The following is a 13,591-nucleotide window of genomic DNA, read 5'->3' as shown; positions in this document are numbered from 1 at the left end:
ACATAACCGAGTATCGCACGCAACTACACTGGCTCAGTATCAGGCATAGAAGAAACATTCACATTCTATCACTTCTTTACAATATTTTAAATAATCCCACTTCGCCTGTTTATCTGAGAGAGCTCATCCAACCTCTTTCACAACACTAGTCCAGTAACGAGAGAACCCTTTTAATACCCTGACATCGCTCTTATTTTTTTGCCTCCTCTTTCACAGTAGTAGCCGCTCGATTGTGGAATAATCTACCCACTAATGTTAGAGACGCCCCTTCTTTATTTACATTTAAGTCAAGATTGAAATGTCACTATCTAAATATTTAAATTGTTCCTTTATCCTTCTTCTTTCCTTCCCACCCCCTCTCCTCTCTTCATAGTAAAGTGTTATTTTTTTTTATACATATATTTATTTTTGTTAATCTTTGCTTTTAATTTTTGTATAAAATTGTAAGATTCAATATGTCCATGTATTCATAATTTTCTCAAACTGAACGGTTTGGGTAGGTAGGAAGAAATTGCCTTAAGGCAATATGCCCGCCCTTATATGTATATTTATTGTATATGTATATAAAGTGTCAATAAATAAATAAATGCCTAGACTTCCATATTCCCTTCTTAAAAATGTTTTCGTGTCTGTTGCAACACATTTAGAGTTCTTCTTCTACTTATTCTTCAGCCATCTGTCCTCCACTGCTGGATATAGGCCTCTTCTATATTCTTCCATTTTTCTCGGTCGTTTGCTACTTGAAGCCAATTTTTTCTCCCACATCATTCTACTCATTTTAATTTTCTGTTCCTCATAGTAGTTGCATAAAACATATTTTGGTTTTTGCATAAGCTTCGTACATTAGAATTTATACAAGCTTAAAGGTGTTAAAATGTTTACTAAACCTTAAATATCGGATAGAACTTTCATAGTTTACAGTGATTTCATAATCTTTTAGATTTTTTTAAATACTTATTCACGAGATAAAAAAAGATAAAAAAATAATTTTCAAGGATATTAAAATTCCGTTATTTTATTCCCATATTTTTATATTTTTTCTAAGACAACTAAAAGGTCTTTGAATTTCTGAATGAAAAATCACATTTTAGCATTTTTCTGGCCACTTCCTCAATGTTATTTTATGAGACGAGAGAAGTAGAATGTGCAGTTTAGCATTATGCCAGAAATGTATATTCATTCTTAATTCCCAGTTCGAATGACAAACTGGTTTATAGTTAATGAGAACCGTTATGTCCAGCTCGGATCCGGTTAAACTTCACCGGGAATCATATTATACTGACTTATGTTTTCCTGATACTTTCATAACTACATCACCCGGCAAATTTTCTCACAGGAACTCTTCATTTTATGTTAACGCATGCAAATCATTTCTGATTATAAGGATAAAAGTTTTTTTTATTTTTTTATTTTGTTCAATTACGCCTAAAGGGCATCAACAAAAAATAATAAAATTCATGCTAACATCCTTAAAAATATAACACAAAATATTCAGAAAAAATATGTGAAATTAGTTTGAAAAGTAAGAAAGTAAGAAAAACTAAGTAAGAAATAAAAAAATATGCAAAGGAAAAAAAATAATAACGAAAGTAAACAAGAAAAAAAAGTAAGCAAATAAACAAAAAATGCAAAAATGTAAGTTAATGAAATAAACAATGTTTGATTATGTCCAAATGCTTGCAGACTGGCTGGATTTCCTCCCTAGGAAGTTGTTCTCAAAAATTTTTCCCTCTGTTGAAATGAATTTAAATAATGAAATAAATTATGTCTTATATCTTCTTAATAATATTTTTAATTTTTCAAAGCATCAAAAACAAAATAATATATAAAATAATGAACATACGAGTATACTTGTATATTCATTATTTTATACGTATACAGTATTACGTCTGTACTCTTTTGTTTGATTCTTAATTTAAAATAATGTCTGAGCACCCGATGACAAACTATTATTTAATAACAATATTTCAGTTTGTCCAAATGTTTGTAGACTGGATTTCACCACCTCGGGAGTCATTAGGATTAACCAATTACAACAGGGATGGAGAATACCCTAAATAATATAATAAAGAATTTGTTAATTAAGATTAACAAAGATGACTCCCGAGGGGGTGAAATCTAGTCTTTTGTCAACAAATATTTGGACAAACTCAAATATTGTAATGAAACCAACCGGTCCAAGAAGAAGTTTAAAAATTGGAAAATTGTTTTCAGGCGTTGCCTACTATGTGTAATAATTCAGTCAGATGAATCTCTTCCCAACAATTAAGGTTTCAGCTCTTAAACTTCACTAAACTCCACAAATGGAAGAAATTTAGAAATATGGATGTTCAAACATAGGCAAAATGGTGAATGTTACACAGTGTGTAAAGTGGCCACTTAAACCAGGTCATAAGCCCGGTTTATGCCTAGACTTCCATATTCCCTTCTCTAAGGTATTCTCCATCCCTGTTGTAATTTGTTAATATTATTTAATAGTTTATAATATTTTTGAATGTTTTGTTTTCTTTTTATAATGAATTTGTATAAAAACAAAGTAAATTAAGTGTAACGTTAAGTAAGAAAGAAAAATGTGAATAAAATTAATAATCAAGCAAGCATATTATCGCGAAAGAAAGAGATTAATATATATTTTTTTAATGCGTATATGATTATGATAAAATTATAAATAAACTTATCAATGAAACTTCTTGGTTTAGTTTAACTTTTTATTATTTTGACTAACGAGCGCTTTCGCCTAAGTAGGCATCTTCAAGACTGGTGAATTGCTTACAAAATTTACAGTTTTTATACTATTCTTAATATATTTTGGAGATAAGATCAAATAAATATTTTAACAGGGGACAGAAAACATAAATATTTACAACTAGTTTGCTAAAAAGTTAATTTTTGGGAGTTTTTGGACCAAAATTGGCACTAAGCTTTATTATTTAAAAGGTGGGAAAAGAACACATTGCGAAATACAACAGAGTATTTCAATATTATCAGAGTTAAATATTTATCATTAACTATGGAGTTTTATCAACAAAAAACATCAATAATATTAAATGCGTATGTGCTAACACACAAATGCAATTGGATATTATTTTTATTTTATTTTATTTGGGAAATCAACAGTTCTACATACATATTTTTAGTAAACAAACAGATATAGTGTATAAACTCAGAACTAATAACAGATTTCCACATAGTATACAAAGTTAGTAAAGAAAATATATTACATATCAAATAAATACATACAATTTATACATATAAAAATGTTGTTTTCATGTACTCAATAATCAAAGATTTTTAAATATTTATTTTAAGAACATTAAGTTACTGTAAATTGGGCGGAATAAGGACAAAAATGCTTGAAGAGAGGATAAGGAGGGGAGGGGAGATGTACATATTTATTATTATAATGTCTACTAAGTTACATAATACATGTTTAGTGTAAATTTTAAATCTGACAAAGTGATGTTTGTGTAATCTACATTTTTAAATTTTGTATTATACATTGAAAAAGTCCTAGGAAAAAAAGCATTTTTAACATACGATGTTTTACTTATTGGTACATCAAACAGGTGTTTATAGCAAATAAAAACAAGTTTAGGGTACAAATAAACAAGTAGGTATTTTTTAAATTTATTGAATTGAATTGTCAATAATAGTTTGACGAGTACCCACAAATAAACTTGATATTGTGGACTTATAAGATAATAATTATGCCGAATGCTGTGGAAATGCAATCTCTCAGGCTAATGTGTCGAAAAACCCCAGAGAGATAATTCTGTAGTGAAGCCCTTAAGCTTTATTGCATAGAACAAAAGCTGTCAAAGTCATTGGCTGTTAAGTAGCTACTTTACACACTGTGTAACATTCGCCATTCTGCCCATATTTGAACATCTATATTCCTTCAATTCTTTCATCTGCTGATGTTTGTGAAGTTAAAGAGCTGAAACCTTCATTTATGCGGGTGAGATTCATCTAATTAAATTATTTCACCTACATACTAGGGAACGCCTGAATTATTTTTTTTGAAAAGTGACCACTTAAATCAGCCAATGACAGGTCATAAGCCCTGTAGATGCCTAGACTTCTAGATTACCTTTTCTAAAATGTTCTTCATCCTTGTTGTAATATGTTAATGTTAATAGCTCCCCAGGGAGTTGAATCTAGAGTTGTCTACAAAAATTTAGAGAAACTCGAAATATTGTTTTTGAATAGATAAAATAAAATAAGTGTAAATATAAGTTTAAATACTTTGTATTGTTTTATACGCTAACTTAAAAAATAAAATAAAAACTGTCATATCATAGGTTGATTCATACGAACCAGTGACGTCATTCAAAGTTGTCCATTTTTTTAAAAATATTTTTTTTCCTACATTTTCAGGAAACGTTGCCATACAATTTAATGTTCCAATTTTCACCACGCGCAAGAAAACATTTATTGAATTCAATTTCCCGGAGGGCTGAAATTCCTCTTTATTGGGAATATTACGTATCATGTTATTTAAAATTACTGTTATCTGTCTGATAAACAGAGAAGAAATGTACACGAATTGATAAACAATAAGAAACAATGAGGTACTCACATTGAAACATTGGCGGTTGTCTAGCTGGCCTGAAGGGAGTTGCGCCAACCACCGAGCTTTCACATTTCATCACTAAAATAACTACACTTGTAAAATATAAGAAAGTCATCGTCAAACTCACAGCGGAACAATTGACTTTAGCAGTCTTCACTCCGAACAAATCACTTAGAAAATGAACTAGATTAGTTTTAGTGTTTTTAGAACTAGTTTCTTCATCGTCCAGGAAGCTTTTGGCACTTCTGTCCTTACTAGTGGAATTTTTGCACTTCTCAGAGGTTCTTCTCCTGGTGTCTGGTGTCGTGTAGTCCTTGTATTCTCCCATTAGCCTTTCGCGCTCCATCTTGGCCTCTTCTTCAGAGCTGGTTCGACGCGTCTTGTCCAGCTGTCAAAGACACATTTTGTGCTGGGATGGGTTTTTAGTTATCCGCGTATTTGGAGATCCGTTTCGTTGTCATTTAGAATGATAAGATTCAATCTGAAACAATACAGGTAATATTTAATGAAATTAAGACTAAAAGATAAAACTTTTATTAATATATTAAAATGCAAATGTAAAATTCTTTCACACATGGAGCAAAGGTAATAAATTATATAACCTAAAAATTTTAGAAATAAACCGTTTCAAGAATTGCCTCGATAAAATAATATTAAACGATCAGAACACACGTTCATTCCCCATTATTGTATCCATTGAAATGAAACTGCTCGATAAAAATTAACTGCGGGAATTTTTGCTTTCAGAGAATCACTTAATTACCCCCGGGCCCGGGGACATAGCCGTCGATGGAACTACGAACCAGCGGCCCCTGTTATAGTTTTAATAAAGTTTAAATACATGTAATTCAAATAAATTTTCATTGGAAAACTTCATAAAATTATAAGTTTTCACCGGTTCTTATTATATACATTCAAACAAAAATTGAATTCGTACAATTGCTGTTCCTATATACTAAAATAATTTAAACTTTTTTATTTCCATTTTTATATAAAATCATGATTTACAACCCCCGCTTGCACTTGTATATAAGATAGAAATTTGTTTAGTCTCCCACCAGTCTGACGATGTCTGTCACGACAAAACCCGGTCACTGGTAACAATTTATAAATAAAATAGGAATAAAACTATAAACGTATTTTTATTATTTTAATTCTGTAAATCTGTTTCTTTTTTGGGTAATACCGTGTGTGTTGGATTTGTTCCGATGTTTCGGCTACCATTGCAGGAGCCATCTTCAGGCTAAACTGTGTGTTTTGTAGAAAAAAGGATGTGTTTAAGTACTAGTAATTTGTACCGTGTCGCAGTCGGCAGTAGGCACATTTCTACTTGTTTTTGTCGTATGTAGTGCTGGGAACCATTTAAACCGAAAACTTAATTTTGCTTTATGGATATTTATTTATGTATTTATTTGACGGACTTATGCAGTCAATTCTAACGATGGTAAAAACAATTTATTTTAATAAATACAGGTACTAGTTAAATAAAATAGAACTAAATAAAATTAACGCTAGGACTATCTCAAAACAAGATCCGGTTTATCTTAGTGATTTTTTAAATCTATAAAAAACTTACATCAAGCTTCCCAGAAACCGGAAACTATCAGTTTATTCGGAAGAACTTGTGATGCAGTTTATTTTTATCGACATATTTTTTTTTTAGATTTTAGAGAAACTTCCGCCGTAGGATTAAGTGCTTTAATTTTTACCCCGTGTTTGAAAATATTTTAATCTCCAATTTCCAGTAGCATTGAACTTCCACATTGATAAATGAATCAGACAAACTTCTGGAATGCTTCTGTCTTTTCCTACACATTGCAAATGTCGCGAGAGCGATGGAAACGATCGTTGGTTAATTTTATTATTTTATTTTATTCAGAAAACACACAGTCATACATAATAAGTATTAAAAACAACATTTTTTAAAAATAAAAAGACCAATTAAGTTTTCATAAATTATGCAAAAGATGTAAACATTAAATGCGACAAAAAAAAATGATTTTTAAAAAAAAAAAAATTATCTAAATTTTATTGATAAACCCTTACGTACATACATAAAACAAAATATTTTCACTTTTAAAATTCACATTCTACTGTTAATAATAATATTTTTAACATCTTTTGTAAAGGTTGTCTGAGTCTTTTGTTTAGTTTTGTCTGGTAGTTTATTGTATAATTTCAGTCCATGGTTTATAAGTCTCGATTGTCCTTTTCTCGTTTTAAAAGATTGTATATGATATTTTTCTGATATTCTCGTATTGTGTTCATGTTTACTACAATTTTTTTCGAGTTTTAATTCTTCGTCTACAATTACATCAGTGGCTAATCAATTAAAACATTTTAAAGATTCTAGTTTAAAGAGTTCAGTTACATTTAATTGTTTAGTTTGTTCAAAAAGTTATTTAGTTGCTGTTAGATAGGGAAGGTCATATACTAACTTTAATATTTTATTTTGCTGTCTTTGTAGTCTGTTTATGTCATTTTGATATTCTGTCCCCCATAGTAGTTGCATATAACATATTTTAGTTTTTACATATGCTTCATACATTATTTTTTTTTCCTTTATTGGAACAAAGTTTTTGATTTAAAAAAATAGACTCGATAAAGTTGCCACTTTGCTAATTAAATTGTTGATATGAATTGTCCATGTCAATTGTTTGTCTATTGTTAGTCCTAAGTATTTAACATGTTCAATTTCAGTTAGTCGTTCATTATTTATGTAAGCATCTACTTTGTGACATTTTTTTCTAGATTCAAAATGGATAATATTGCATTTTAAATAAGAAGAATATTGCATTTTAAATAAGTGAGAAAAGAATAATTGCTGACATTTGCGTTTTCCATGGAGGTTATCGCTGGTAATAAATTAAAATACCGAATGGAGACTCCGAGCCACCCAGGCACACACACATGAACGCACATATAAAACATACACAAACATATACATTACACGCGGCACATATACATAGCACAAACCACTCAAGATCCCTTCAGCAACTATCCCAAATAATCGACCCCAAGAAGAAATATTCTGTAAAAATGCAACGTGCAGTTAAAAATGTCTACATCAATACTGAGTCCATTATAATTTATACAGGTACGTCTGATGAATAAATTCGGGGTTTAATTGTTTTTGCAAGTTGGTATATAAAAAGGGGAATTTAATCTGGTATAGCGAAGAGGGCAACGGAAATCAATATTTTGTAAAAGATACGGCGAATCAACCATTTTATTTAGAATTTTGAAAAGAAAAATTAAATCACATGCAAGTGTATCTATCAATTACCTCTTTACAATATCTTTAACGAGAAAATTGGAAAACTTTGTACCTACTTGGAAAATACCAGGCGTGCAGAAATCGAGAGGTAAATTAATCATAAAACAGATCATTTGATTAAATTATGTATGTGATAAAAGGTAACCAGGAAATACCAGGCGCGCAAAGCCAATAGTAGATTGAATTCAAGAGGGATGAAAGAGTTATAAAATATTAATTGATTTACGAGACCATTATTATTTATCCAGCTGTCTGGCGAAATAGCTGGCTGATTTGATTCGATCGCATGATAAGGTCGCCCGGAAATTACCAGGCGCGGAGTACCAGCGAGGAGGTAAGATGAACGACCTTTTGTTCGTCTTAATAATGAATAATCAGAAGGTCCTATCTAGGAAAACAGTTGTTGGTCTCGTTATGTGGAAAGTCACTAGGAAGTACCAGGCGCGCAAGATCAATCAAGGGATTGAATTTATCAAAGATTCCGTAATTTCTAAAATATAATCTTGAAATTAAAACAGTTATATACAATTATTATTAAACCAACCTTTTATGATTACCTATTAAACTAATTACTTCAAAATCAGGAAAGGAGTTTTGCGTTGGTTTGAACATGTAAAGCGGGGTATGACAGCAAAAGAACGGCTAAAAGAATTTACAGGCTAAGAGAAAGACGTTGCAGGTCCAAATTGTAATTTTATACATTTTTAATATAGAGAAAAATGACATTTAATAGTTTTTTTTTTCATAAAGTCTTTATTCAATAGAATATCCACATTAGTACAATATTAATACATTATTAAGAAAACAAAGTATTAAAATATTTATTTATTTATTTAACTTTTTGTACATAATGTTATTTGTACATTGGCGGGCTTATTGCCAAATGTCAATTTCTTCCAACCAACTAATACAATTATAGGTAGTTTTTTTATAATTCAAGTTACGTTACATATTCAAAAGAAAATAAAGATTAAAAAGCTAAAGATATAAAAAATAGAAATAAACGTATTTGTTTATAAATTACCTTAAATCAAAGCTAGAAAAATGGAAAAAAGAAAACAGAGGAAAGGTGAAGACATTAAGGAAGAGAAAGGAGATGTTTCTTCAGACGTAATTTAAACAGAGATAATGGGGTAACATTTTTGACGGTGGATGGGAGATGATTCCACAGTCGAGCCGCATGGACACTATATGAGTTAGAGAAGAAAGAAGAATTGTGGATGGGTGTTAAGAGAGTGCCTTGAGAATTAGAACGAAGAGGTAAACCATGAACTGATAAGCGTTGAAATTTTTCACGCAGGTATATAGAAGCGTTAGGACTTTGAAGTACATTGAACAGAAGTGAGAGGGAGTGATAGTCTCTCCGCTGTCTAATTTTGAGCCATTTCAGTTGCCTACGATAATCAGAAATGTGGTCATATTTCCTAAGACCAAAAATGTACCTTATGCATGTATTCTCAAGTCGTTCAAGTATATTGCGTTTCTCACAGCTTAAATCAGTCATGGAAACATCAGCGTAATCTAGAATGGGCAGTAGTGATGCTTGTACGGGGGTGTATTTAGTATTAATGGGTAAGAATTTTTGCAACCTTCTTAGTGAGTGTAGACTGAAAAATATTTTGCGAGCTCATAGATGTTCATCCATTTGTACTCCTAGATTTTTTACGTATTTCCTGTATTGAATATTGGTACCATTGACATTCAGAGGATTAAGTCAAGCTTACTAAGCAATCTTTGACAACCCGCAAACATGATTTAACCTAAGAAAATAACAAAAATGCTTTTAATGAGAAATAAAAAATGTCTTACATAAATAATAATGCATAAATAATAATGATAAATAATGATGCTAACATAAACGATGAACGACTAAACGAAATTGGACATGTTGAATACTTAGAACTAACAATAGACAGACAATAAGGAAGTTCAATGGTCTTTTAAATTTGATAGTAGACTATTAAACTAAGCTAAAATAATTTTTAATTTTTTTTGTGCATCGTATTATCAGTGCTATGATTTTTTAAAGTTTTGTATTTATGAAATTAGTCCGCGTGTGACGTCTCAAATTCTCTTCCGCTTCTTCTCGTTTAGTTCTGCCGATTGGTCCGTTGACGGCAAGTGAACCGGAAATCTTCCACAACTCTCTTATCATTGGTTGGGTGCGGAGCTGCGTCTCGGTTTGATCCAATGGCGCGACCGGGTCGCCCGGGAGCTACCAGGCGCGCAGCATCAGGGAGGAGGTGCACGGAGCACAATGTAACGCTGGCGCTGGTATAAAGTACCGGGTTTGATTATAGTCTTCGTATATCCGCAAGGCGATACCGTTACGTAGCGGCGGCCGGTGACCTCTGCTCATTATTGTAGGTACAGACTTCGTCATGATATACAGGATGATACGAAATTCATACCGCTTACATAATTTGATCAATTCAACACTTAAATAACGAAATATTTGAAAATGATAATCGGTTTTGTAACATTTATTATATAGAATGTCTGAAAACCTACTTTAATTTTATTATTTTTTTATTTGAAATTTATTTACTAACCCTTACAGAATATTACATTCATTTTACAAAAAATATATATAATTTTTTATTCTTCCTTGTTGTTGATAATGATATTTGTTACTACTTTTGAAAAGTTTGTCTGAGTCTTTTGTTTAGTTTTGTCTGGTAGTTTATCGTATAATTTAAGTCCCTGATGTATTATCTTGATTGTCCTTGTCTTATTGCTTTATTAAAACACATACTGCAGTTAAATTTTGAGGAGGTTGTTTTCTTTTCAATGTAAAATATGGACACAACGGTTACATGCAGAACACAACATCAGATAAATGCCCGCCTTGGCTTTGTTGGCAAACGTTCTTCATTTTCACAAAATTTTAGACCAAATTTGAACATAATTGTGAATGAATTTCTTTTAAAAAATCGTTTATTTCCATTTCGAGCGACGAAATTGTCCGTGAGTTATTTGCATACACCTTTCAATTTAGAAACCTCCAAAAAAAAGAATCCAGAGGTGTCAGATCACATCTTGGTGGCCAGTTAACTTCTCCGTCGTCCTGGAAATTTTGTCTGCAATAACTGCATTGTTTTTTGCCGCGGTGTGGCAGGTTGCACAATCTTGTTAAAACCAAATGTTATCAACATTAATTTCGTACAACGCAGGCTACAAAAAAATAGCTAACATGTCACGATAATGATGACTATTGACGGTAACTGCATTACCGGTTGCATCTTTAAGAAAAATGGGCAAATGATTCCGCCAGTCCAAAATACACACCACACGTTCACACGCGGTGGGTGCATAGGCTGGTGATGGATCACTCATGGGTTTCCAGTCCCTCGAATTCGACAGATCTGTTTATTGACGTACCTATCAAGTTAGAAATGCGCCTCATCGCTAATGATGGCAATTTTGAAAAAATCGCTATCGACTTTTTGATTTTCCATTATCCAATTGACGAATGTTTGGCACTGCGCTTGGTTTGTCGGCTTTATATGTCGTGTTAATTTAAAAATATTAAGATATTTGGTGCTGTCAACCAAAACGGAATGTGAAGAAGATGGTTTTATCATGAATTATAGTATGGCGAACCCAACATTGCACAATTTATCAAAATAAGAAAATTACAATGGTTGGGCCATGTGCACAGAATGAATGATAATCGTACCCCAAAAAAGATTATTTATACCACTCCGGAAGGCAGACAAAGCAGAGGCAGACCAAAATTAGGATGGCTGGATAATGTGGAAAGTGACATTAGAGCGATTGGCCTGACGAACTGGAGAAGAGCCGCGGGGTGCAGGGACAAATGGAAATAAATTCTTGAGGAGGCCAAGGCCCACAACGGGCTGTAGCGCCACTGATAATGAAGATAATTGAATCTTGAAAGCGTGATGTTGAGGTTTTTAGTCAAAATTCGTTGCCAAAAGTTCTTGGAGACGTTTAATTGTTGACAACGATGACGAATGGAGGTGCGTGAGAGTTTGTGTACACTTTCTCTAACTATCGCAATGTTTTCAAGCGATCGACTCGTACAAGGACGGTCATCCGCTTTGACATCCTGAACGGAGCTAACAGTTTCAAATTTATTAATGAAATTTTCCACAGCGGCTAGAGATGGTGCATTATGATGACTGAAAAATGTGCAACATTTGCGAATCGTTTGAAAATCAATATTGCAAAAACTCATATACTCTGTAACACTTCATGGCTTTATGCCCGAAATCCCCTGACTCTGCCAAACCAAGTCATAAAAAGGATCGAGAGTTTAAGGCAGCTTTAAAAATAAATGGGAGTGCGGCTAGGAATAGTAGGCGTTACATTCAACAGTATGAAGGCTGTCTGGAGATCGGACGTTTATTAGTGAAAACCAAATGCCGCCTATATAACGCCTGTATAACACCTATTCTCTTCTGCGAATGCGAATCCTGGCACCTCGCTAAGGTTCAAAACAGCAAAATTCTAAGTTTTCAGAAAAGGTGTCTCAGAAGAGTTTTGGGTGTGCGGAGGTTTGACTTTGTAAGAAAAAAAGTATTAAGAGAACGGACGCAGTAAATTTCGGTGACAACTGTCATCAAGCGGAGACCATACGGTTGGCTAGGCCATTAACTGCGGATGCCTCCTGAGAGCCTTAACCACGCTTGCCTATTTACAAGGCATCATGTTTTCGACGTCCTGGACGTCCACTGCTGACTGTTCTTTGGCAGTTCATGTCAGAATTTCGGGACAAGAACCTGACTTGGAAGGACGCAAAAGAGTTGGCAGCCGATAGAGTTCCTGTCTTATGGCAAAATGATGCATCTCAAAAAAGGTCGAACTGAGATTATCTAAATAACTTAAAAAATGTTTTATGCTTGGAAGTTTTATAAAAATCATCTCAATTACCATATGACAGATCTCAGAGAGTAGAATATTTTGAGTATTATGGCAAAACGATACAACTATAGATGCATCTTATGTCGTTTTGCGTCTAGATTAGTGTAATGGAATATACGCAAATCTCCCAAAATATCAAACTAACGAACTTCAATTTGTTTTCAATGCAGCAGCGAGGCTTGTTACGGGAGTACAAAATATTCTCTTATCGCAGAACATCTTCGAGATTTGCACTGGTTAAAAAGCCCAGATATAATAAAATACAAGCTTTGCAAGACATTATTCAAATCCCTTCATGAAATGGCTCCAAAATACCTATCGGACCTTTGTATCAGGAAAAATACATGTTAAAAAAAATCTACTCTTATTTCAGCATTTGATTCAGGAAGAGGAAAACTTGTCGAAATCCGGCGCTCCCAAAACACTAGATTTGGAGATCGTGCTTTTGCCCCTCTGCCTGGAACCGATTGCCTTCAAACTTACGAATCATCGACAGTCCCAGTCAGTTCAGATCCCAACTAAAATCCCACTTCTTAAGACTATCACACCCTAAAATTTAAATCTGGAAATATAATATATCACTCTAGTTTAGTTAGAATGTAAGTTTAGGTATGCAATTGTAAAGCGCCCTTGAGGTGATTTTTTACAAAAATGGCGCGACATAAATCAGACAAATATTATTATAATATTACTGTTTTATCATCAGACAGGAGAGAGATGCATGGAGGATACCATATGCTCCAACTACGGAGCGGACATGGAATAATGATGATGATGATAATAAACTTTATTAACACTTTGAGTACCGGCCGAACACACATAGAATTTACCCTGTGCCCGGCCCATTAAAGGCC

The 13,591-nt window shown here is 32.8% G+C and overlaps 1 protein-coding gene across 2 annotated transcripts in view; it reads right to left on the bottom strand.

The window, feature by feature from the left end:
• The window catches only part of Np (serine protease notopleural), a 96,090-nt gene that overhangs the window by 53,347 nt on the left and 29,152 nt on the right, over positions 1–13,591 (bottom strand). For both annotated transcript variants that reach the window (XM_088230269.1, XM_088230268.1), the window contains exon 2: positions 4,580–5,054. In XM_088230269.1, coding sequence (XP_088086395.1) covers positions 4,580–4,919 — 340 coding nt within the window. In that variant the 5' untranslated portion in view covers positions 4,920–5,054. The remainder of the gene's footprint in view (positions 1–4,579; positions 5,055–13,591) is intronic.

This window comes from Micrasema longulum, unplaced genomic scaffold, assembly GCF_059751315.1.
Source record: "Micrasema longulum isolate JH-2025_06_02 unplaced genomic scaffold, ASM5975131v1 h1tg000745l, whole genome shotgun sequence".
Classification (NCBI taxonomy): domain Eukaryota; kingdom Metazoa; phylum Arthropoda; class Insecta; order Trichoptera; family Brachycentridae; genus Micrasema; species Micrasema longulum.
Note: the sequence above shows the minus strand (reverse complement) of the source record. Positions and strands in the feature narration are given on the sequence as shown.